This window comes from Manduca sexta, chromosome 10 (genome assembly GCF_014839805.1).
Source record: "Manduca sexta isolate Smith_Timp_Sample1 chromosome 10, JHU_Msex_v1.0, whole genome shotgun sequence".
Classification (NCBI taxonomy): Eukaryota; Metazoa; Arthropoda; class Insecta; order Lepidoptera; family Sphingidae; genus Manduca; species Manduca sexta.
Window position 1 is genome coordinate 12,191,389 of NC_051124.1, and position 22,935 is coordinate 12,214,323.

Here is a 22,935-nt window from a genome sequence, read left to right on the forward strand (position 1 = left end):
TAAAGGATAGTATACACTTGAAAAGATATTGGTCCTTAGTCGATGATTATTTCTTTTTTTATTGTTAAGGCAAGCACTACGTACTTGTAATGTTGGTAACATTGTTAATAAAGATGTCGGACGACAGTGGAATACTTTTCTGACAAAATTCTAAGGAAATTGAATTTTATTGTTTAACGTGACTATCTAAACTCAGTTTAATTTCAGCGTATGTAATTGTAAGTAGATATTGTATTTATCTATAAAGTGTCGATCTTATTACGCTCTGAAGGCATAGTTTAGCGATGAATGTGCGTTGTCACGCGTGCAATGTCTATCGACACAGATTTGACATTTTTTCTTTTTGTGCTCGTGCGGTTATTCTTACCACATGTATCTCGTTACAGACAGTTGTGAACACACAACACAATGGTTAAGAAAAAGAGACAGAGCGATCCGGGGGAGAACGGGGACGAATCGACGGAGTCGTGCGAGGAGAACGTCAAGTCCGCATGTCCTCACGTCGCTAAGGCGGTGGACCTCACCCGCCTCAAGAAGTCGCTTAAGGCGGGCGGCTTCGATAAGGAGTGCGCTGAGTGCAAAAAAACAGCCAAAAGCGAAGTTTCCGACCCGGATTTCGAGGAAGACCTGTCTCTATGGATGTGTTTACGTTGTGGCTCGCAGCTGTGCGGGCGAACGCGTAACAAACATGCGCTAAACCACTTCAACACGCCGCACTCTGACTGCCACGCGCTCACCGCGAACACTACCACTTGGGAGGTGTACTGTTACAATTGCAACAATGAAGTGACAGCCTCCACCGCCAAGAAACTCCACGAGTGCGTCGAGTACTTGAGGAAGCAGGCCATGGCGGGCGGCAACTCCAAGGCGTCACCACCTATCGAGTTACCATACAACCAGATAAAGGATACCCCAATAATAGAAAATTTCACAAAAGATATTGTAAAGGGAAAAGATAAAGCCATGTTGAATCTTCCTCGAGTAAGAGGATTGTCAAATCTTGGCAACACATGTTTCTTTAATTCTGTGATGCAGTGCTTGGTCCAAACTCCATATTTATTGCAAGTGTTGCAAGAGATGGCCTCTCCGGGAGAGAGGTTTACATTACCAGGAGGCAAGCTGAAGCTAAGGAATAATGGAGATGATGGGAAGGAAGTGGATTTGCCTCCCATTACAGGACAATTGGGAGAGTGGGGCACGCTTACACGCACCCTAGCTGAGACTTTGGAGGAGCTACAAGCAGGTAAGAGTTTTTGTACCATCATTAAATATGAACAAAAACATAGTATTAAGTATTGACTAATATTATAGTATGCTGAAAACTTCTTCAAGTTGGTTCATATTAAATGGTTTACAATTAAGTTACCACTATAAAATGTCTGTTGAAATCTGTTATTATTTAAAATTGAAGACTTGAATAAAATAAATGCCTGAATAAGAAAAAACCGAAATAGTGCTTTGCTCTCTTGAGACAAGTTAATTTATAGAATGGTTACCTCGGAATAGTCTTTTCAAAGGTTTAGTAAAGTATTCCTACAGAATTATTCTAACATTTGATATTAAGAAAGCCCGGATGAAGCTAATATTATCATATAACCTTTTTATATCATTTAAATCACATCATTATACAAGTTTTCATATAACATTCTGTTATTAATCACTTATTTTTGTGGAATTAATAGCTATAATACATATTAAATTGTGGATCTTGATATTTCATCTATATTTATTGTATGATGTTTTACCATACAAAGGCATGTTTTTGGATATAAAAAAATAGAAATTGACTTATTAACATTCTTCATACTTCATACAATAGCTTTGGAAGTATTATATTTTGCAAAACTTAAATAACCATCTAATATATAAAGTTATGTGAATTAATAAATATACACATTGTTCTCATGCTCTTTAGTTATATTGTGGTAACTATTTCAGAGAGTCAATGGTAACTCAGTTCTGAATACTTAACAGCCAAAAAAAATACATTTGTGCATTCAGAATATTTTCTTCTGAATATTAAACTAACAATAATAATTTCTATACACATATCAGCAATCCTTTTTTATTATTTCTCAAAATATTCAGACAGGGTTTTATGTTTCTGCCACTAAGTAAATGTGTTCTAGCATCAAAAATAATTTATGCCCTTCAACATTTTGAGTTTCAAATGTTGATCATTGGTCATACTATAAATATTTATAGTGTTATTGACTATGTCCTGTCTTGCATTTTAATGGGTAATCTATTGTAATTTAACTACATTTAAAACATGTTTTTGTGGTTAAGTTAACCAAAGATAAAGTTTTACCATTGTTTTTTGATAACATGTTTGTACGTAACTTTTGTTTTATTTTATGAACACAAGCAAATTTTTTTACTGATAATGTGCATCACAAACACTCTTAAACAATGGCCACAGAACTTTGAATTTAAAACTACATGATAGAAACACCCCATGACACTGTTTATATCTGGGGTCGTTAGTTAACATTTGTAAAATAATATCCAATAATTACTAGCCTCAATATTGTTTATTTTATAAAACAATGAGAGAAACACCCCATGGGACTGTTTATATCTTGGCTCATTTGTTAACATTCGTAGATTAATATCCAATAATTACTAGCCTCAATATATTATAACACACCGTAGCGACAAAGTGGTGATATATACCCATATGAATTTATATTTCCACCCATTCATTCACTCAATGTTGAGGATCCTGATCGCAGTAGGCTGAGTCTATAAGCGCCCTCCGTCTGGTTCTATCATCGGCTGTGTGAATTGCATTTGCAATTGAATTTCTATTACAATTCACGAATAATATTTTAACTAGCATCATACGTAAACTTCATTTTATTAATGGACCCGAAAATTAGTATTAAACATCAATCACGCAGTATTTAGAAAGAAAGAAAGAATTTACATAATTTAGTATTAAACATCAGACAATGGCGCGCGTATTTCTTCTTTTATGGACAATTACGAAGTCGTAATAAACCCTTGATTGGAAGTTGATAGGAAGAGCAATCGTGTTCATTTAAAATGTAATATTTGTATTTTTCTGATCGCACGATCCTATCAGTGGATAAGACTATATCGCATTGTGTGATCAATCTCTTATCCTAACTTTCTTACAGTAACTTTTATCCATCTTTTTTAGCGCATTTTAATCTTTCGCTTCGAAATAATTCGTTTTCTGTAGGTGAAACAATTATCAACATCGGATCAGTATTTTTGGAGGTTATCTTACATACAAAGTTCAAACTTACAAATAATACTTTATTATAGCACTGATAAATTGACTATTTAACAACTAAGTGCGATACATTTAAAGATAAAGATATAAATTAATACAATATTAAAGTGCATAAATAAATACGGTCTAACAAAGGTTTGTGCAACAACTTATAGATATTATAGGTATAAACAAAGAGCAAGCCGACGTGCATCACACGTTGTGAAATGTGAATGACGCGGACGTCACGTCACAACAGCGATAGTTGCAGGGACGTTGTTTTGTTTACTATTTACGTAATAAAAGAAACATGCGCGTTATATTTACCGTCAACTGTTTTTTATGTATACGTGTTCGGCAGTTACCCCACACCTGATTGTAAGTGGAGTGGAGTCCAATAGAATGTCGACTAACGAGAGATGATTACCCCTCGGCAGTCGACACAATTATGCCGGCCTGTTGGAACCGGAGATGCACAAGCTGATCCTGGAACGCGACACACTTACGTGGGCCTCTATTGCGGATTTTTTTTAACACTGGTTACGGTGGTTGTTATCCGGGCGGAAATAAAATATATCCTACCATCAGCACATCTGTGAGCTGTGTGCAGTGCATGAGCATAATACATATAGATTCATTTGCGAAGACGATATAGCAATAAATGCTAGATATGACATCAGTGTATTGGTAACTTTGGATCAATTACTGATCCTACTTATCAATGTGATAAATTTGATACGTATTCGTTATGCCAAGATCAGATATAGATCGGTTTTGTTTTGAAACTATATAAATTATCACGTTTTTTGCACAACTTTCCAATGTACTTCTAGTAGGGCAGACTGAGGACATCATTCATTTCAATATTAAAATCTACTAATGGCAGAAAGAAAAAGCGGCGATAGCCTAGTTGGTTGCGGAATGGACTGCCGAGACGAAAGTCCGCAGGTTCAAATCCCAAGGGCACACACCTCTAACTTTTCTAAAATGATGTGTGTATTCTTTGTAAATTATCGCTTGCTTTGACGGTGAAGGAAAACATCGTGAGGAAATCTGCATGCCTGAGAAATTCTCTAGAGGAATTTTCGAGGTTGTGTGAAGTCTACCTATCCGCACTCGGCCATCGTGTTGGAATTTGTCCTAATCCCTCTCAGTGTTAGAGGAGACCCGTACCCAACAGTGGGACAGTATAATACAGGGCTGATATTATAATGGCACGCAGACATGGCAACGATTTGTCTATGCAGTCCGTTTGAGGTATTACCAAAGGTTTGTATGATGTGCAATGACGATCGACGCAAATTTCGGTGACGTGTTTAGAATATGCCGTTCGATATAACTATGCATCACAAATCACTATGATAAATCATTGTGGTGTATGGCGTCAATGCATGTGGCCTTCGATTCTTAACGACGCGATTTGCAGACGTGTATTAAGAGCGGAAGCCTTAATAAATATACGATTATAGTGGCGTATCGTAGTTGGAGCGCGTGGGGCGACTCGCTCCGAAGGGCAGTTTTAGGGACGACAAATTATGTAAAATAGAAGCTTTCAAAAATTGGAACTGACGTTTCGTATTGTCGCATGTGAACCCATCATGGGCGGTTTTCTTTTATTGTTCTGCCTTGTGGCGGCAAAATTAGCCTACGCCCCTTTCGGCAGCAACCCAACCTTCACCACACCTAAGTTAAAACGGTTACGTCAAAAAGTCCGTTGATGGCTTAAATTCTAACAGCCTCTATTCCAAATAAAATTCATGATAAATTATGTTTTTAATAATATTTAGGTATGCCCTATATAAAAATATCTAACCTACAATTTAATAAAATAAATATTATATAATTTATCAGTCATAATAGGATTATAAAAAGAATCATTGTTACTAGGTACATAATGCTTACATGTATCACATTGGTTTAAGTACACTACATATTATGTAGTACCCAGCGCACGCAATGGTACTCTGAAAAGGAATAAATATTCCTCGTTTTTACAACATTTTACATTAATTCTTCACTCCTATTGGTTATAGTGTCACTTTATATAGCCTATAACCTTCCTATATAAATTGGCTATCTAACACTGAAATATTTTTTCAATTCGAAACAGTATTCCATGAGATTGGCGTGTTCAAAACAAACAAATTCTACAGCTTTATATAATAGTATAGATTTGAAACAAATGAGGCAGGACAACGACCTTTGATATGCCAGGCAGTTATTCATCGGAAATACGCGAATTTCCGCTTCATCTACGAATATAAACTAGGCTTCAGCACACAGGCTACAGAGTGAACGTTATTTCCTCATAATATAGGTATTTTAGTAAACAATATCGATAACAAGTATTTACTATGTATTTGCAATTTTGCTATTGTGTATGCCTCGGCGGTGTGGTTGTATTACGGTATGAATTCAGTGCTGGCATCTCGGGTTCGACTCCCGGGTAGGATAGAGTGATATTGGGTTTTTCTACTCAATGACAGCCCGGAGTCTGGAATAAATTCGACCCCTATCACATCATGGGACGGAATACACACGGCGGAAAATAGGCGCACTAGTTGCGCCTCTGCCTACCCCATTGGGTATAAAAAGCGTGTGTGTGCTATTGTAAAACGATGTTAATTACTCTAATATTCCTAGAGTTGGCATTGTGTCAGGGAAACAGTGACTAAAACAAAAATCAAATCCTTTTTGTAACCTGTTTGAAACAGTATGTTACGCTGACCCTAGTATGCGGTGAGATAATACCATGGGGTGAAAAGATTTTATGGCAAGTGATATATCCCTATATGTTTGTACTTAGGTATAAAGATCTAAACACCAGACACAGAGGCCCTAATCACGTTATTACTTTAATCTAACTAAAATCAAATAATCACCACAAACTTTCTTTGTTTGAACTTCTAAGTTTCATTGCACTTTTGTATTTGGGACAAGGACAGAATACATTGCAAATATACCATCTCCACAACGTCTCCGACACACTTAACGTGTATATATTTTTACATAAACGATGTTCAGTCAACGCACATTTGAAAGTAGCTATATTTAAATACTGACCCCAATTCGCGTCGCTTTAAGATGTCCTATAAATATTGTGTTACATGGACATGTATATAAATTGTCCGTGATTCAGAAGCGTACGTCTGTGCTCTGCATCCCGGAAGTATACACAGAGGGATAACTCGTACGATCAATGGTTTTATACCGGTCTATCGCTATACCTCACAATGTAAGGCTGATGTTTTCATGAAACTCGTCCGTTTCATTTCCTGATTTGGTACCCTCATTGGCTAATGAAACGTGGTTATTGTATGTCACCCGTTCTAAACACTGGGCCTAAGGTGCGATTCCATTATTCAATTGAATAGTTTATTCTGATAGATATCATAGCCAATGCAGGTATAATACGAATCCTAGGCTTATCTTTGCAAACAACAATTAATAAATATTAATTAAATTGTCGTTCACTATATTGTAACAATAGTAAATAAATTATAAAAGTTATCGTTTTCAGTATCAGTTTCTAATATAAACGCGTGAATTTGTTTGAAGCAGAAAATAACAAACTAAACCTATTTATTTGGTGTTGCTGTGTGCTATGCCTTTGCCGCTACAAAAATTCTGAAGGACAGCTATTCAAAGCGTCGCCTGTAGGTCGATAGGGCATTTTAAACTTCTGAACTATTATTCAGGGTTTATCGCGGTTGTTTATATTTGAATTTTCTCCCCTTGAAATAAGGAAAAAATATAATTTCTATGTTACATAAAATTTCGGCAACACATTCACGTAAACATAAGAAATCAACCATACGGAACTTTGAATCACAAACTCTCAGGCACTGCACTACGTTCGTCACCTTGAGACATAAGGTGTTAAGTCTCATAATAGCCAGTAATTACGCCGGCTAGTTACAAACCGGAACAACAAACAGTGTATGCACATTGCTGTTTGACCTACCACAACAATTCCTTGGTTAACCTTAACATGTGTTGTTTCAGGCGAAGGTGGCGTGTACACACCGCGCAAGCTGCTGTCGTCGTTAGTAAACAAGCTGCCGCAGTTTGGCGGCGGCGACCAGCACGACGCGCACGAGCTGCTGCGGCACCTGCTCGAAGCTGTCAGGTGAGAACATTGCACCATCATATTGGACAACATTTTCAATAACACGCAGACTGAGGTTAAGCGAAGAGATTAATAAGAAATCTTGTAGAAGTCGACTTCTGTAAATCAAAAGCATACTGGCATTAGACTAAAAAAAAAAAATTTTTTAGAAGCAGACTTCCGCAAGCGTTTATAACTATTTTAACAATAAGTTAAAGCTGATTTCTGCAAATTTCAAAACTTGCACGACTTGCTGCGAGTCGCATGTGTATAAAATTCGCAATTTCGCTGCTGGCATAATCGCATCTAGAAGTTCTTGTACAATATATTTCTGCGAGTACTTGCTAGTTCAAACTTAACTTAAGTTGCTTACTGACGCTATCTTATGTTTGACGGTTGGTTAGCATAAATATTTATGTGACCTTTTAAGTATTTACATGTAGTTTATTTTTCTCGCAGATCTGAAGATCTTCGCCGCTACCAGTCGGTGATCCTGAACAGCCTGGGCATGAGCTCGAAAGTAGACCCGGCCAAGGTGGACGGAGAAGTAAAGCAGAAGGTGAAGTTCTACGGACAGCAGGCTTCAGACACGATGCTTAGACCAGAACAGGTAAATAGAGAAGATTAACACTTTGATGCTTTGCAATAATTGTTTCTTGACTGCGGCATCAAAACAATTAATTATTCACCAATGTGTCGAGCACTGGCATCTGGCTACAGTGGTGGCCTCAAACGACGCAACGCCCCAGGCGAAAGCAAAAAAAAGCGACACCAGGACCTGGGCTAAGGAAAAAAAAAACTTCCCCGGTTTTATCAGTTCGCTGGAAAGATCGTAAAAAAAATGCCGCCTCTGTCTAGCTGCACGACACGAGTGAGACAGTCTTACACAGGCTTGATCAGTTGTGCGCTCGCCACAAGCGCTTTGAGCCTAAAGACACAACTTTTACGTGAACCGCAGTCAACATATTAATAACAACAACACCCTGTTAAATACAAAGTACTGCTCCCCTAAAGTACCATAAGATTATTTTCTCGCAGGTGTTCAGAGGTTTCCTCGTATCAACGCTGGAGTGTCAAGACTGCTTGCATCAGTCAGACCGCGCGGAGTACTTCCTCGACTTGTCCCTGCCGGTCGCCGCCAGCAGGCCGCAGCCACCAGCTATCGTGCGAAGGAAAACACCTAACGGTAAGTGATTCATACATACTATATGTGTGCTTGATGTGTTCTTTATCCATGCTGCTGTTGTGAAAACTATTGAGTAGTTGAAACTCCCCCTATCGATGTTTGAATGTTGTAAATAAATGTGTTTATACATTTTACGTGGTAATTATTTGGAAAAGTTAAAAGATTTTACAAAACTTTTTCAATTTTTTTTTTTTTATAAATGACAATGCTCACTTTGAGATTATAATATGACTTACAGTTTTTTGATTACGATGGTTGATTACAATTGGTTTAATTTGACCCGACTGATGTTAGTCATGAGCGACTTGGCAGCTGGTTGCGGAAAATGAAGAAAACAGGTGAAGTGACTAACTCCAGTCAAACCAAAATAAAGTGACTAATATTACGCGAGTTTCATTATTACAAAACTGAAGTATTTTTTTTTGTATTTCTCAAAGTGTGAATTGTCCATAAGCAATTTTATCTGTGTGTAAACAAGCATGATTATTTTATTTTAATAGAATTTATAAATGTAAATAAACATTTTATTAAAGTTAAAAACAACTAGTCAATTTCTAAACTTGAAAATTAGAAAATCAAATCAATTATGAAAATGACATCAGTCAGTTTACATTGTATTTAAATTCTATTGAAATAGAATGCAATACCCTAATTTAAACGTGCTTAAGTAGATTTCGATGTGATTTAACGAACAATGCATGAATTATAAATGGCCCGTGTTTTCAGAAGACAATATGTACAATACACAAGAGGAGAACAAACCTTCGAAACATCAACTCAAGAAGGAACGGATGGCCGCCAGGAAGGCCGCGCGCAAAAACAAAGGTGGTGTTTTGTATGAGCTGTTTATGTCGCTTTATTGTTTTTGTGTTCACCAGGCACGGATCTTGAACACTAGACGAACATTGTGGGGGGAGCTCTGCAAGTATGTTTGCACAAGACTTTCTTAATATACCTTGAGGTTAATTAATCTATTGTTGTATGATAGCACTGTCTCGTCAAACTGTTCCTAGCTCTTACACCCGCTGCTCCCGCTGTCCGAACTTTGGATAGTCCTACCGAGCATCTGTTAGTGTTCAAGATCCGTACCTTTACTTATAAAACGTTTGTAGTCCGAAAAAAATAATAAATAAATTAATGCGTATACCAACAAAGTTTTAATAAATATTTAAGTATAAATAATGTTATGTTTATAAACTTAAATAAAAGTAAATAATATTTTTTTCTGACTACATCCGAGTGCATACAATACATTCGTCAAAATAACCGTAATTTTTCTATTGCAGGTAACTCGACGAGTAAAGACGAGAACGGCGCGGAGGCCAACGGTCCCAAGGAGGACGGTAAGTCGTCCTCCGAGCAGTCCGACGCTGATGTGGAAGACAACCTCGAGGACATGCCTCGCGCGGCCGACACTCACACCGTGTCCGTGGGCACGCAGGCCATCGCGCACACTGCTGCCAACTTCGCCGCCTACCACATGGAGTCCGGCTACAACTCCGAGAAGGTGATAAGCTCCGACTCCATCAGGACGAGTCCGGTCGACCTGGACAAAGAGAAGGCGGATAACACCCCGGAAAATGCGGATAAGGATAAAGTAGAATTTGGAACGTCGACGACGGCGATACCGCTTGAGTACAAGCCTCTAATACCACTCGAGAATTTGTCCAATCCAGATTCAGGAGTCGCCAGTCCAGAGGCCACCAAACATAACTCTACAGAAACCGTGGATAATGTGGACTCACCGACCAATGGCAAAGAATTGGGCAGTCATAGTTCGCTATCTAGTGAAATAAACCTAGATCTGTCAAGTCCCCAACATAACAAGCTGTCTCCAGTCAAAACTGAGTTTGAAAGGCCTGTTTCGAGGATATCTTTCGTCCCTGAATACTCCAATGAAGTGGTGTCACGAGGTATAAGCGTGCAGGGATGTAGGAATCTTCTGGAGCACAGTGGAGAGAGCAGTTACGAGTCTTTGCCGGAGAGCAAGGCGATCAACGACTTGAACAACCATTTGGACAAGCTGAAGCTGTATAATGTAGACGACCCGAAGACCACGAAGCCACTACCGTCACCTTTAGCTGCAGAGAGTATTATTCCCGACCCACCGGCTCCCCGCCCGTGCCGCGGCCGAAAGTCAATAACGTAGAAGCAGAAAAACAAAGAGACTTCCTGCCGTACACGCGACAGAGCCCGCTCTCTCCACGATACATCTGCGACGAAGACGAATGCAGCATCCAGTCGTGTCTCAGTCAGTTCACAGCTCTAGAATTGCTCACTGGTAACAACAAAGTTGGATGTGAAACTTGTACTGAACGAATAAACGGTAAAGATGGAAAGACAGTGTACACCAACGCAACCAAACGTTTCCTGGTATCTAGTCCACCCGCCATCCTGATTCTGCATTTGAAGAGGTTCCAGATCGGACCGCGGTGCATGTTCAGGAAGATGTCGAAGCACGTCGACTTCCCGACAATTCTTGACTTGGCACCGTTCTGCGCTATGGATAAAGTGAGGAAGCTGCCCAATGTGAACCGTGGTCAAAACGAGTTACTGTACTCTCTATACGGAGTCGTGGAGCACTCGGGGGGCATGCACGGCGGCCACTACGTGGCGTATGTGAAGGTGCGACAGCCGGTCAAAGCCGGTGATCCCAAATGGTGGTTCTTGCCAAAGAGCGCTAACACGATGCCAAACAACGCCGGCAGCGGCGACGCCGACGCGGACTCCGAATCGGACCTCTCGGGCTACGAGTCTGGCGAGGGACCCACGTCGGCCGCCGAGCCACCCTCCGGCAAGTGGTACTACGTCTCGGACAGCATGGTGTCTGAGGTCACAGAGGAGAAAGTGCTCAGGGCACAAGCGTATCTTCTGTTCTACGAAAGAATTTTATAAACGGTTTCCTATGAGTAATGGATGGGATGAGATGAAGGCGTACAGAGTTTTACTGCGGACTGACTGCTTATCGGGTGCTAGAATCATTAGACAAAAATAGTATACGGTTGACGGTTGTTTGAAACAATACATTAGATTATCATTTCACCCACATATAAACAGTAAAACGCTGAAATTTGCCTTCAGTCTCAGCTGATTGAACGGAGTGGCCTAATGTTTGGGTTGGCATTTAAGTGGAAGACTGAAGCTTGTAGGGCCGGTTTATACGTGGTAGAAGTGCATGCATATTGTTTTAACCGCTGTAAATAGCTTGAAGTAATACCGGCTTTATTTCGTTCCGTCAACGCGGATTGATCCAAATTTGACAATTTAACTGTACTGCCAAGAACGGTACAATATCCAGACAATTACACATTATTGACGTGATGTATAGAGGCAATATATAAGCAAGACCGAGTCATTATAGCTATGTATTACGTGTGAACAGGAATTGATATTCGTAATAAACAGTTATGCGATTGATGTTATAAAATATGACACGCTACCAATATTAAAATAGGGGCGGTCTAACTTCAATTGCATAGATTTTCCTAAGAACTTAACTTTTGATTTACAGTGAGTGCATAATCTGAAACGTACCATGACGTTCGGCAATATTTTTGCCAAGGATACGTTGTATAACCTCCGCTATTTCTGTTCAAATAAAGTCCAAATTAAACTGGCATTCTATTAATCTACACCTAAAGAATGCTCGTTCGTTATAGACGAGCCGCTACCATTAATACCAAAAGAATAATTATGTATTTACAACTCAAATAAGAATAAATGAATCATGCGTTGGAACGTATAAATTATGTTTACTTTGAATTATTTTTATTTACTTGTGTGTAAATCGTTGGCACACTAGTATTCATATTTAATTTAGAATATGCGAAAGGTACACAATTTTATTTTAGAAATCAAATAATGCTTCGTAGCTCGTACGCATTACGTTATAAAATACGATAGTCGGATTTAATAAAAGACAATTGTCTCTTATGCTGCTATCCGCATAGTGTTTACGAGTTGTTAAGCACTCAATCATCTAATTAAAAAGAGATCCAATGCTACTTACAACAAGGTTCTCTTTTCCTTGCAATGCTAGTGTGTGCAAAGTGAAATGTTTTAGTCCCAATGGTTAGGTCTTCCATTGAGGTGTCAAGCGTAATAGCATTTTTCAATTTTAGATACGGTGAAAAATTAACATTCACGTTTAATTACTCTACCGAGTGCTTCTAGAAAACGAACTAATTAAATGTAAGTTATTTATTGATTGTTTTGTCAATGTACATTGTAGTCTTTGGTTTGTCACCTTCCTTTCTATCATAGTTTTTAAACAAACCATGTTAATTATGTATTTTCTACTTGTCTTAATTTAGGAACGTGACAGCAGAATTAACTCTTTTTGGGGGTAAGAATTAAAATTTCCGAAAGCGTTGCTTAAATTTTCTACATTGATTTATTAGGTATTAGAGGTAATGGACATTTTAGAGTTCATCAGGGTTGGTAAATACAACCGGTTCTGCAAAACACGCTTTTAACTTCCTTGTCAAATTCCTCTAGATTATCCCTGAAAAGAGTTCGTTTTGTAAAGTGGAACAATATATAAGTATTTACATACACTACGACAACGCCAATATTTAGAAAAGGACACTGTTCTAGTGAAATAAAATGGTCAATTGGATGCAAGAGGTCCCCAGATCTCAAATTGATCTCGCATTGAAATAACAATATTATTTATTTGCTTCTTAGCCGATATATTAAAATGGTTATTTATAAACTATCAAATATACGCACTTATTGTGTTAATCGGTTATAACTTTTTCACTGGCCAAATGTCGACTTTGGAAATTTTGGCCAAATGTTGACTGGGAAAGTTTGGCCAATGTTGACTTGGAAATTGTGGCCAATGTTGACTTGGAAACTTTGATAATCGTTCGACATAATATGTGTCCGAATTAATTTATACAAAATATATAAATGTCTATATTTTACATTACTACTTGTAAACATATATTTCAGAATTTGTTGCATTCAATGTGTAATTTTAAATGTTTATCTCACATTATTATGTAGTCAATGTACATAATATTGTTTCTATGGACTAGGTTCCTGGAGACATTCGAATGAGGGTAGACAGGCCGCGTTCGATGTCCGCTTTTTAACATTTTAATATGTATTGTATATTTTAATTGCGAGTGCTCAATTTAGTTATGTTTACCCGCTATTTTATATTATGAATTTGACCTTTTAATTATAGCCGAAGTATTTCTAATGTTAGGAATATTAAGCTATTATGACCTATGCCTAAGGTTTCCGTGTTGTCAAGTCATGATGTTTTTGTGGAGAATTAATTTTGGAATGCAGGCATTCATGCAAGATTACACGATTTTTTTGAATAATTTATGTAGGCTCCACTATGAGGTCGGCACAAATCTTTAAGCTTGCATAAAATTTGTCTTAGAATGTTCGAATGAAGGAATAGTATCTCATGTGTTTTGCTGTTCAACACTGAACAATAAATGAAGTTGTTTGGGAATACAATAAAAATGCCATTATTGTTACTGCAAAATCAAAACAGCTCTTACCGATGAAGTGATAAACTGACACGTATTAAGAGGATAACATGTCTATGAATACTTTATATAGGTACTAGTTATAGCATGGCCAGGAAAATAAAAAACCTCGTCATGTAAAAATATGGATTTCATTCCTTTACTGACAACGTTAACTTTAAAACGTAAGAAAAAGTGGAGCCTTCAAAGGTTTTCTTATGTTTCTGTTCAGACTATAATTATAATTTGCCTCGTCACATGCCTATCTCAGGGTCCAGGACTATGACTTATTTATTTAGTATATTGGCAAATTGATTTCGTCGTACATTCCAGAATTATTTCTCCACTATAATTGTCTTCGCGAAGGGTTCCCATGCCCACATATCACAAGACGTTTGTTTATATTTGTGAACACCTAGCCAATTAGTTATGGTACCGATAGCCCGCGTTCATATATTATTATTTGATATATTTTGTAAAATAAACTCCACACTATTATTGCGTTACAAGGTGTATTAAATAAAATAGTTATAAAATATGTTTGCTGTCTTTTTATTCCAAAAGCATGCTTTTATTGAAGTTGGGAATGCCAGATGTGTAACCCATATTGAAATGAATTGGTTATAAAATATCAGACTGCTATGAATTCATAACATTAACGATTTAATTGTACAATTTATTTTAAGATTTGAAGAGAAACGCTCAAAGCATGTTACTACAGTTTGATATGACCAAATTAAATTTAAGGAGTCTTTCAGAAACTATAAACATGCGTCTTATGAATTTTGCGCCATTTAGAGTATTATTACTTCATATTTCAAAGCTGACTTTGGAAATTGAGAGACTATTCTCAGAACCTGAAATATTCTCTGGTTATATCGCAGCTATAAAAATCCCCATACAAGGACTATGTCAATCCAGATACGTCAATCATGATTCTAAAGGTGCGTATCCAGCAGAGTAACTGGTGCCTGAGCTTTGTGCTAAGAAAAATCATCTATCCGTTATAACCACTAGCCACAAATAGAATTCATTTTGAAAATAGAAAAAATCGTTGGAAAAAATCCACAAGTGCCATTTTATTTTCCAGTATATCTTATCTCAGCAGTGTAAGAAGGCTAACAGGAAACGTTACATTGTCAGCCTCACTAAGCTTCCTCGTCAGGTCGCTAATGACGCAAGCCGATTATGGACTATAAGGCTAAGAACTCACGAAGCGGTTTTATCCCGTGTCAGCCGTGTCAGGCCCGCAATTCCTGTAGAATGCAAATATATACGTCGAAAATAAATGTACAATCAGCCAAGTTCGTGCTAGTACACTTCCAAATACATTTTGCTTGACCGGTCTAATGTCCCGAGATATTTAGACACGCCCCTGTCTCATATTTCACCAATTACGACAGTTTTGGAGATGTGCGAAAGGAACAGCAGATAACTCTTGCCGTTTACTACAGTTGTATTTTTACTGATTGACGACGCGCACGCAACTATTGAGTAACATTTTGCTCACAATTATTTTTTCGTTTACGGCCATCGATATCTTGCCACTACGTAGACTTATGTTCGTTTACTGGAAGCTTGATTACTTAGTCGCCGACCTGTCCTGTCACTACTGCACCATGGATTATATATTCCGTGAATTAAATCTTACGGTAAGTAAAACAGTCATACTATACTATATAATATATTATATTAATTTGAACTAGTGGACGTTAATATGCGTGGGAAAAATGTCGGCAGTTAATAATTAAATTTTTGCAGTTTTGAGAAAATCGCGGTTTATGGCTTTTTTTTAATTATTGGTCATCATAATTAATTATATTTAAAGCCAACATAAACCACCACCTTTCTAAGCTCTTTTAAATATAATTATAATATTATTGAGTTTTGATGAATACTTATTCCTTTAATTGTGTAAAACAGACTTCAATATGCTACTTATTATATTTTATATTACTGTTCCGCTCCTATTGGTCATAGCGTGATGATATATAGTCTATAGCACTCCACGAACAAAGGGCTATCTAACACAAAAATAATTTTTCAATTCGAATCGGTAGTTCCTGAGATTAGCCATTACTGCTCCGCTCCTTTTGGGTATAGCGTGATGATATATAGCGTATAGCATTTGAGGAACAAAGGGCTATCCAACACAAAAAGAATTTTTCAATTCGAACCGGTAGTTCCTGAGATTAGCCATTACTGCTCCGCTCCTTTTGGGTATAGCGTGATGATATATAGTCTATAGCACTCCACGAACAAAGGGCTATCCAACACAAAAGAATTTTCCATTTTGACCCGGTAGTTCCTGAGATTAGCGCGTTCAAACAAACAAACAAACAAACTCTTCAGCTTTATATAATAGTATAGATTAATCCTTAAGTTATCCTATCTATCGTAGGGTCAAATATGATTACTGTCATTGGTGTGTTTTTTTGCCAAAAAATTAACATATCTATTAATCATACTTGTAATAATCTATGTAGTATGTTATTTAAGTTGCTTTACGTATAATCAAATGTCAAAATATTGAAAAGAATTATAATTGGAAAACTAAAAAGTACTCAATGCAAAAATAAACTACTTCGACGGGTATACCCACTATAGTTATAGGTGTTACCTATCTTTTCTTGATCTCAGTTAAAAATTCAGAGTTTTCGATATTGAAACAGCAGTAGCATTAAGCGTAACTTTTACCGTCGACTTTTAATAGTAAACTCTAATTTAATGTTGGGAATATATTAAGACAGGCCGGTAAGCCTTTTAGTCCAGTCAATAAGCTCAAAAAGGTGTCAATTTATGTATTATAAAGATCCAAAAATATGAGTGATAACTCATTCGATTTGGATAACATGACGTCTAGAAAAATAATCTTTAGTGTTCATTGGCACTTAAAAAATACATTTGTTATTAAGAGGATAAAGAGGTTCTTCGATAACTTAAAAAATATAAATATTTAAGAAATAAGGCGGAAATTTCCAATTTAAATAAGTCACGACCCCCGAAATTCTATCTCCTTTATTAATATTTTTATTTAATGCCAAAAATATAGACGAGTATAATTAATTTATGAATAGGCGGTAATTTGTTTTTATTACAGTAATATTGCATAGCCAACATTTTTATTGCTGCACATGTGCAGTTTAAAAAGTGTAAAGATTTCACATAAAAAGGGTCTTTGTTAGAGGACGACATTTTTTTATGTTTTTGTTAACCCCGGTTCCACGTCGACGCCTTTATCGGAAAGCGGCAGCCATTGTTTATTGAATTTAGACGAGTTTAAAGATTTTAAGTAGTGGTATTATGATTTCTTACTAGAGTAATTAACTATGTCGGCGCGTTTGTAAGTTCCGCTTATAGACGTTTAAGTTCCACCCAGTTTAACCCAGAGGTTTCTGTTATTATTGTTTCTTTTACAACTACATAATATGTAGCACTGAATTAAAGTAGAATTACAATCCGATTTAATACAATTTGGGATTTTTATCTCAATAAAATGTGTGCAATTATGGAAAACAGAGTTGATTTTTTTTTTACTGAATTTGGATTATTTCGTACTTGACCCACGTATTTTGTGTCGGCCGCACTGGCGTTATGCTCCCATATAAATTTTATTATATTGGCACTGTAGTCATTACGTTAAAATATTATTAGAATAATAGATTTTAGTAATTAATATATAATTTAATTGTATTACAGAGAACCACTGTCCCTCAAAGAATACACTAGGATGCGGATGAGAGCTCCATCGCTAACCGATCCAGAGCGCACACTCTACTCAACCTGCCTGCTGAGCGTATCAAACTTGTAATGAATACAATTAAATCATATCACTGAAGTAACAAAAATGTGTTTTATTTACATAGACTTTCTACGAAATTTCATTTTACATGTGTATCTCATTACTTGTTGGTATTGCAAATATATTATCTACTATATTCGATTTTAACTATTGATAATTATATATCGTAGCGATATGTGCGTGAGCCTCATCGACTGGTTCACAAAACGAGCCTATTGAAATAAATCATTTTATTTGAAAGATTTGATTGTGAGATTTTAAAAAAAAAATTTACTTTAAATTTTACACTTAAAATGCTTAAATTTATGCAAATATAAACGTTATTACATTTGGAAGGCATCCCGAAAAAAGTTAAGTAATCAAAAATCTTGTTTAGTTATCTCTGAAAATAATTACTACGAATAACATTTTTTTCAAATTTTCTTAAAAAAAACAGGTAGTTATATCTTTTGACGAATCGTGAAATTATTTGTATGAATTACTCAGCCATGACTTTTCTTATTTTTCTTATCAATGAAGGGTCTATTATTATTATTGTAATGACTCCAAGTTACTAATTTTTGGCACATTATTATTCAATAAGTTTGAGGTTGGTTGGAATTTATTCGAAACAAAAAACCAGCGCCCATACAAAAAACGGACATGTCCTTTAAAAGTAAATAAAATGTTCAAAAAGCATAAAAAATTTGAGAAAAATATAATAATTTGTAATAATGAAACGAATAACAATAATTTATGATTATATGAATGATTAAGTAATTAGTTTAAGTAATTTTTATAATTCAAAATTCAATCATAATATGCAGCTATTAAATCGGTAAAAAAAATCAATAACTGTAAGTTAATTATAGACTTTGGGTTTTAACTGAGCGAAAACTAAATAATTGGCTAAAGAAAGTAACTAAAATTTACAAACTGGACATGTGCAGCAATAAAATGTTAGCCTTGCAAATATTACTGTAATAAGAATTCAAATCAACGCCTACACTTATAATCTTTAAATGCCTCTAAATTCAATAGCATAACAATAGACTCAGTTTAACGATAAATGCGTCCACGTAAGACCGGTGTCAATACAAACATTGATAAAAATGCGCTCTTTAACAAACCATTTTTATGTGATATATTTATTCTTTTCAAACAACATCTGCAGCAATAAAAATGTTGGCCTTTCAATATTACTCTAATAAAAGCATATTACCGCCTACACATAAAATCTTTAAACTCGCCTCAAATTCAATAAATAATAATCGCTGCATACCGATAAATAGTCCAAATAACTACTTCAAAAAGGTGTTAAATAGTTCAAATTAGGATGAAAAAGGTATTTCGTTATTAACTCAAAACTATTCATATTTAAGATAAAAAAAGATCATTAAGAGGAAATAAAAAAAAACAATATCTCCAAGAAGCTAATAATTTTAGGTCAATTATTTTAACTTTAATGTTAATACATATTTGTAAATACAGAGATTGGAATAAAATGTTATCGTCTAAGTTTTTGAAATGAAATAAAATAACAATTCAAATAATGAAATCTATTAACTATGATTTATTATTATAATATGAATTATTGAACGAATTGAATAAACTGAACAGTTTAAATTTTACGATTCAAAATTCAATCATAATATTATGCAGCCATTGAATTTATTTAATAAATTAATTATAGACTATGGGTTTAAAGAGACCGAAAACTAAAAAAACGGCTTAAAAAAGGAGCTAATCATAATTTACTTACAAAATATAGTTGTGACAAATATGGCGGAAATTGCTTTAAAATGATTATTTTTTGAATACAACATAAAGTTTGGTTTGTTAAAAGTTAAAAGAAGGTAATCAGGCACATAATATGATATAAAATAATTAACGTAATGTCGTTTCTCATTTATAAAAAATAATGCCAAAAATTCAACAATATAAACACTGTAAATTGCGATTGTCTCCAAACTATAAAACTTTTGTTATTACGTTCTTTACGCCGACGATATGCATCTTACAAGTATAGGAATTATCGTCATAGCATAGACGTGCGCGCATCAATTGTAATTTCGTTTTCTATTATACACTCAGCAGCGGTTCGGTTGTGTTACGTAACGTCATTGCAGGTAGCCAGCAGACTTACGACTGATATCGATCTATGCAATCGATCCCAAACCCCGCCTCCCAAACGTAGTAAAACAAATTTGCCAAGTTATTTTGACCCTTAGGGTGGTCGACCACGAACTTTGCTGATTGTACATTTGACAACGCGTTTTACGCCCGCGGCGCTATCGGTTGTAAGCAGTACCCGCTGTACCGGCGGGCAACTAGTAGAACCGCGCGGGCCGCGGTCCGTACGCCGCACCCGCAGCGGCGGCGTGTTGCGCCCGCGCACTTTACGATCGGTAGGTGTGCAACTGCAGTAATCGGCGGGCGGTACAGAAATCCGACGCCATTTTGCTCTGTGACTCGTTATCACAGCATCGTGATTGTTTCTGTGTATCCATGGCGTTCAGGAACTCAACTGACCGTTAACCGCCCGTTTTGCGAGTGATAATCGCAACCGCGACAGTTACAAATCGGATAATCTCAGTGTGGTTCATAGGTAGTAACTACAAAACCATTTATTGTGGAACAAACTTTGAATGTACTAGTATTATGGAAATATAGGGAATTTTAATAAAAGATATTGGTCGCATATTAATCTATATTTACAACGTGCTTTTACAGAGTCTTAAATTCTTTTCCGAAGTAAATCGACGTGGACGTCTGCAAATGGTATTAAGTTTGTTATTCTGGGAACATCCTGTATAGTTATTTCTATAATGCAATATAACACTTGCAGAGCTTCCTTTGCGTTTTCAATGCCTGAAAATAAAAGGTTTAGTACAATACTCGCTTGAAATTAGAAATACAAGCAGGCAATTTTATTAGTTTCATTAAAAGGCCAAAATATAGTTCGAAGGCTAAAACCACTTAAACACCTCACGCAAATCCTAACAAAACAAAATTAACTAACAAAAAAGAATGAGCAAGTTCATTAGCATAACAAAACATGTGAAGATCAACAATATCGACTTGAAGTTCGTAATTCTATTGGCCCTCTGTGATGTCACCTGTGACTAACTTTGAAGTCACGCCTAACGCGTAAAATACGTTTAATTAAACCTTTATCAATAAAGTGATCTAATTGTTGAAAAATATACTTTTGTTAATTAATTATTTTCAACTCACCAATATTACTGTCTCTTTCAACTGTGGGTCTTTTGCCATGTTTTTTCAGCTGGGTCATCTCCTGTGGAGTATAACCTACTAATTTAGAGCACTGCACTGGTAAACTCCACGTCTAAGCTTCCCGTGCCGTCAACAATCGTGCATTTCAAACACCAAGCATCTTTACCAACAGTCAGTTTCGACAGCAATTTCATTATTTGAGCCTTAACTTTAAAACTCCATGTCTTTTTGATTCAGATAATTCATTAATGTGCTTAATATACACAAAGGGTTCTGATGATACTACTTTAGGACCTGTATACATTGGTTCGTGGTTTTCAATAACATCTATTTTAGCATCAATCTCTCTTAATAAATCCTCATCTTCTTCAATTATCAGATCCATGTCATCTGGATAATCATCTTTATTAACAGTATCCTCCTTAAATTTCTTTTCTGGTATATTATAATCACTTGGCGATGGGCGTTTCACTGGGTCTAATTCTATATATACTCCTGTATCTGGGTTGTTTGACTTTGGCCTTTCATTGGAGCTTGATGGTACACTATTTGAAGGGTTCAATAAAGCTTCCAAAGCATTTATTTGGTCTATATCAATATCATCATCAATGTCTGTGATGTTTGGAACTGCTGTTGTTTGTATCATGTTTGTTTCGACATTTGATTGGAATCCATACCTTGAGGCATTGGTAAGCCCAATTTAGTAGCTAATAATGCTGGAAGCGAGTTGGAAATGGCGATATCCGCAACATCACCACCCATGAGTTCGATAGAGCTCTCTGTTAGCAGTATAATTCCACGTCGACAATTTACAGGACCTATCAACACAATATACAGTCAATACTACATTCAAGATACAGTGGAACAAACACCCTACAAATTGGGTTAGACCGCCAGTGATAATCTATAAAACAAGAAAATCGTTTATTGCAGGCCCACTGTGAAATTTAACAGTGCACCAGTAAAACAAGAAATTTTGTGCTCTAAAATTTTGTGGGTAAATAAGACAAATTTTTTTTTGTATGAGGACTGAGTTTACGATATAGCTTATTAATAAAGCTTTGTTCAGGGAAGTGAGATTCCAATATTTACCTTTAATAAGAATTTTAGCACCGATGAAATGTCACAGCTCGAATTCCTCATTGGCTTATATTCAATAGCTGTTAATTCTTGTTGCCATCTGTTAGGTATAATTTAATCATCCTGTGAACATCAATAGTATTTTCTTTGGCTTTCTAAAACAAATCCCAAATGGAAATTTATATTTTGTATTTTAAACTAACTTACATGATTCTGCCCAAGTAAAGTTTCCTTCCAGATCTCAATAGAAAAGCCTACAGCATTTAGTGATAATGTAGGGTAATAATTGGAAAAATTCTCAGGATGAATTTTACTCATAGACCACTTGAAAATTTTGCTGGTCCTGGTGGAGCTTCTTTTTTTTCACAGAGAAATGGCATAACTACACTCAGCCATCACGGGCCCCAGCACAACCCATGTTGGGGCCACAGTGCCTTTACAACCTTTATCGATATTATCTGCCTATTGATAAGTGAAATCAATAACATTTTGGTACTCTATTATCAAACCAGATAAATTTTCGAGGACTTCTGCTAATGAATCCACAGACCCCCATTTTTCAGTCCACCAATGTAAAACCCTGTCAAGTCTTTCATGGACCTCTGTGAAGTCCACACCTGGATTACTTTGGGAATCAATGTTATAGAGTATTTTTGTGTGTCTTATCAATATAGTAGTAACTTGGCATATGTAGAATATAATTCAAAACAAATATAAGAATTTTTCTTTCATCATCTACATCCTAATTTAACTGCCATTTGCAGTCAGAAAAACATGCATGTTGCGACATGATTTTTGTTTTATGGCTGCTTG

At 36.2% G+C, this 22,935-nt stretch overlaps 1 protein-coding gene across 1 annotated transcript; it reads left to right on the forward strand.

Moving 5' to 3' along the window:
• The first annotated feature begins 22 nt into the window (after positions 1 to 22).
• Positions 23 to 12,525, forward strand: LOC115451960 (ubiquitin carboxyl-terminal hydrolase 16). The gene is given in 8 exon segments (XM_030180381.2): positions 23 to 218; positions 387 to 1,243; positions 7,247 to 7,370; positions 7,809 to 7,959; positions 8,388 to 8,535; positions 9,262 to 9,360; positions 9,822 to 10,640; positions 10,643 to 12,525. Coding segments are annotated over 7 exon segments (2,964 nt in total). The 5' UTR covers positions 23 to 218; positions 387 to 408; the 3' UTR covers positions 11,431 to 12,525.
• The last annotated feature ends 10,410 nt before the right edge of the window (positions 12,526 to 22,935 follow it).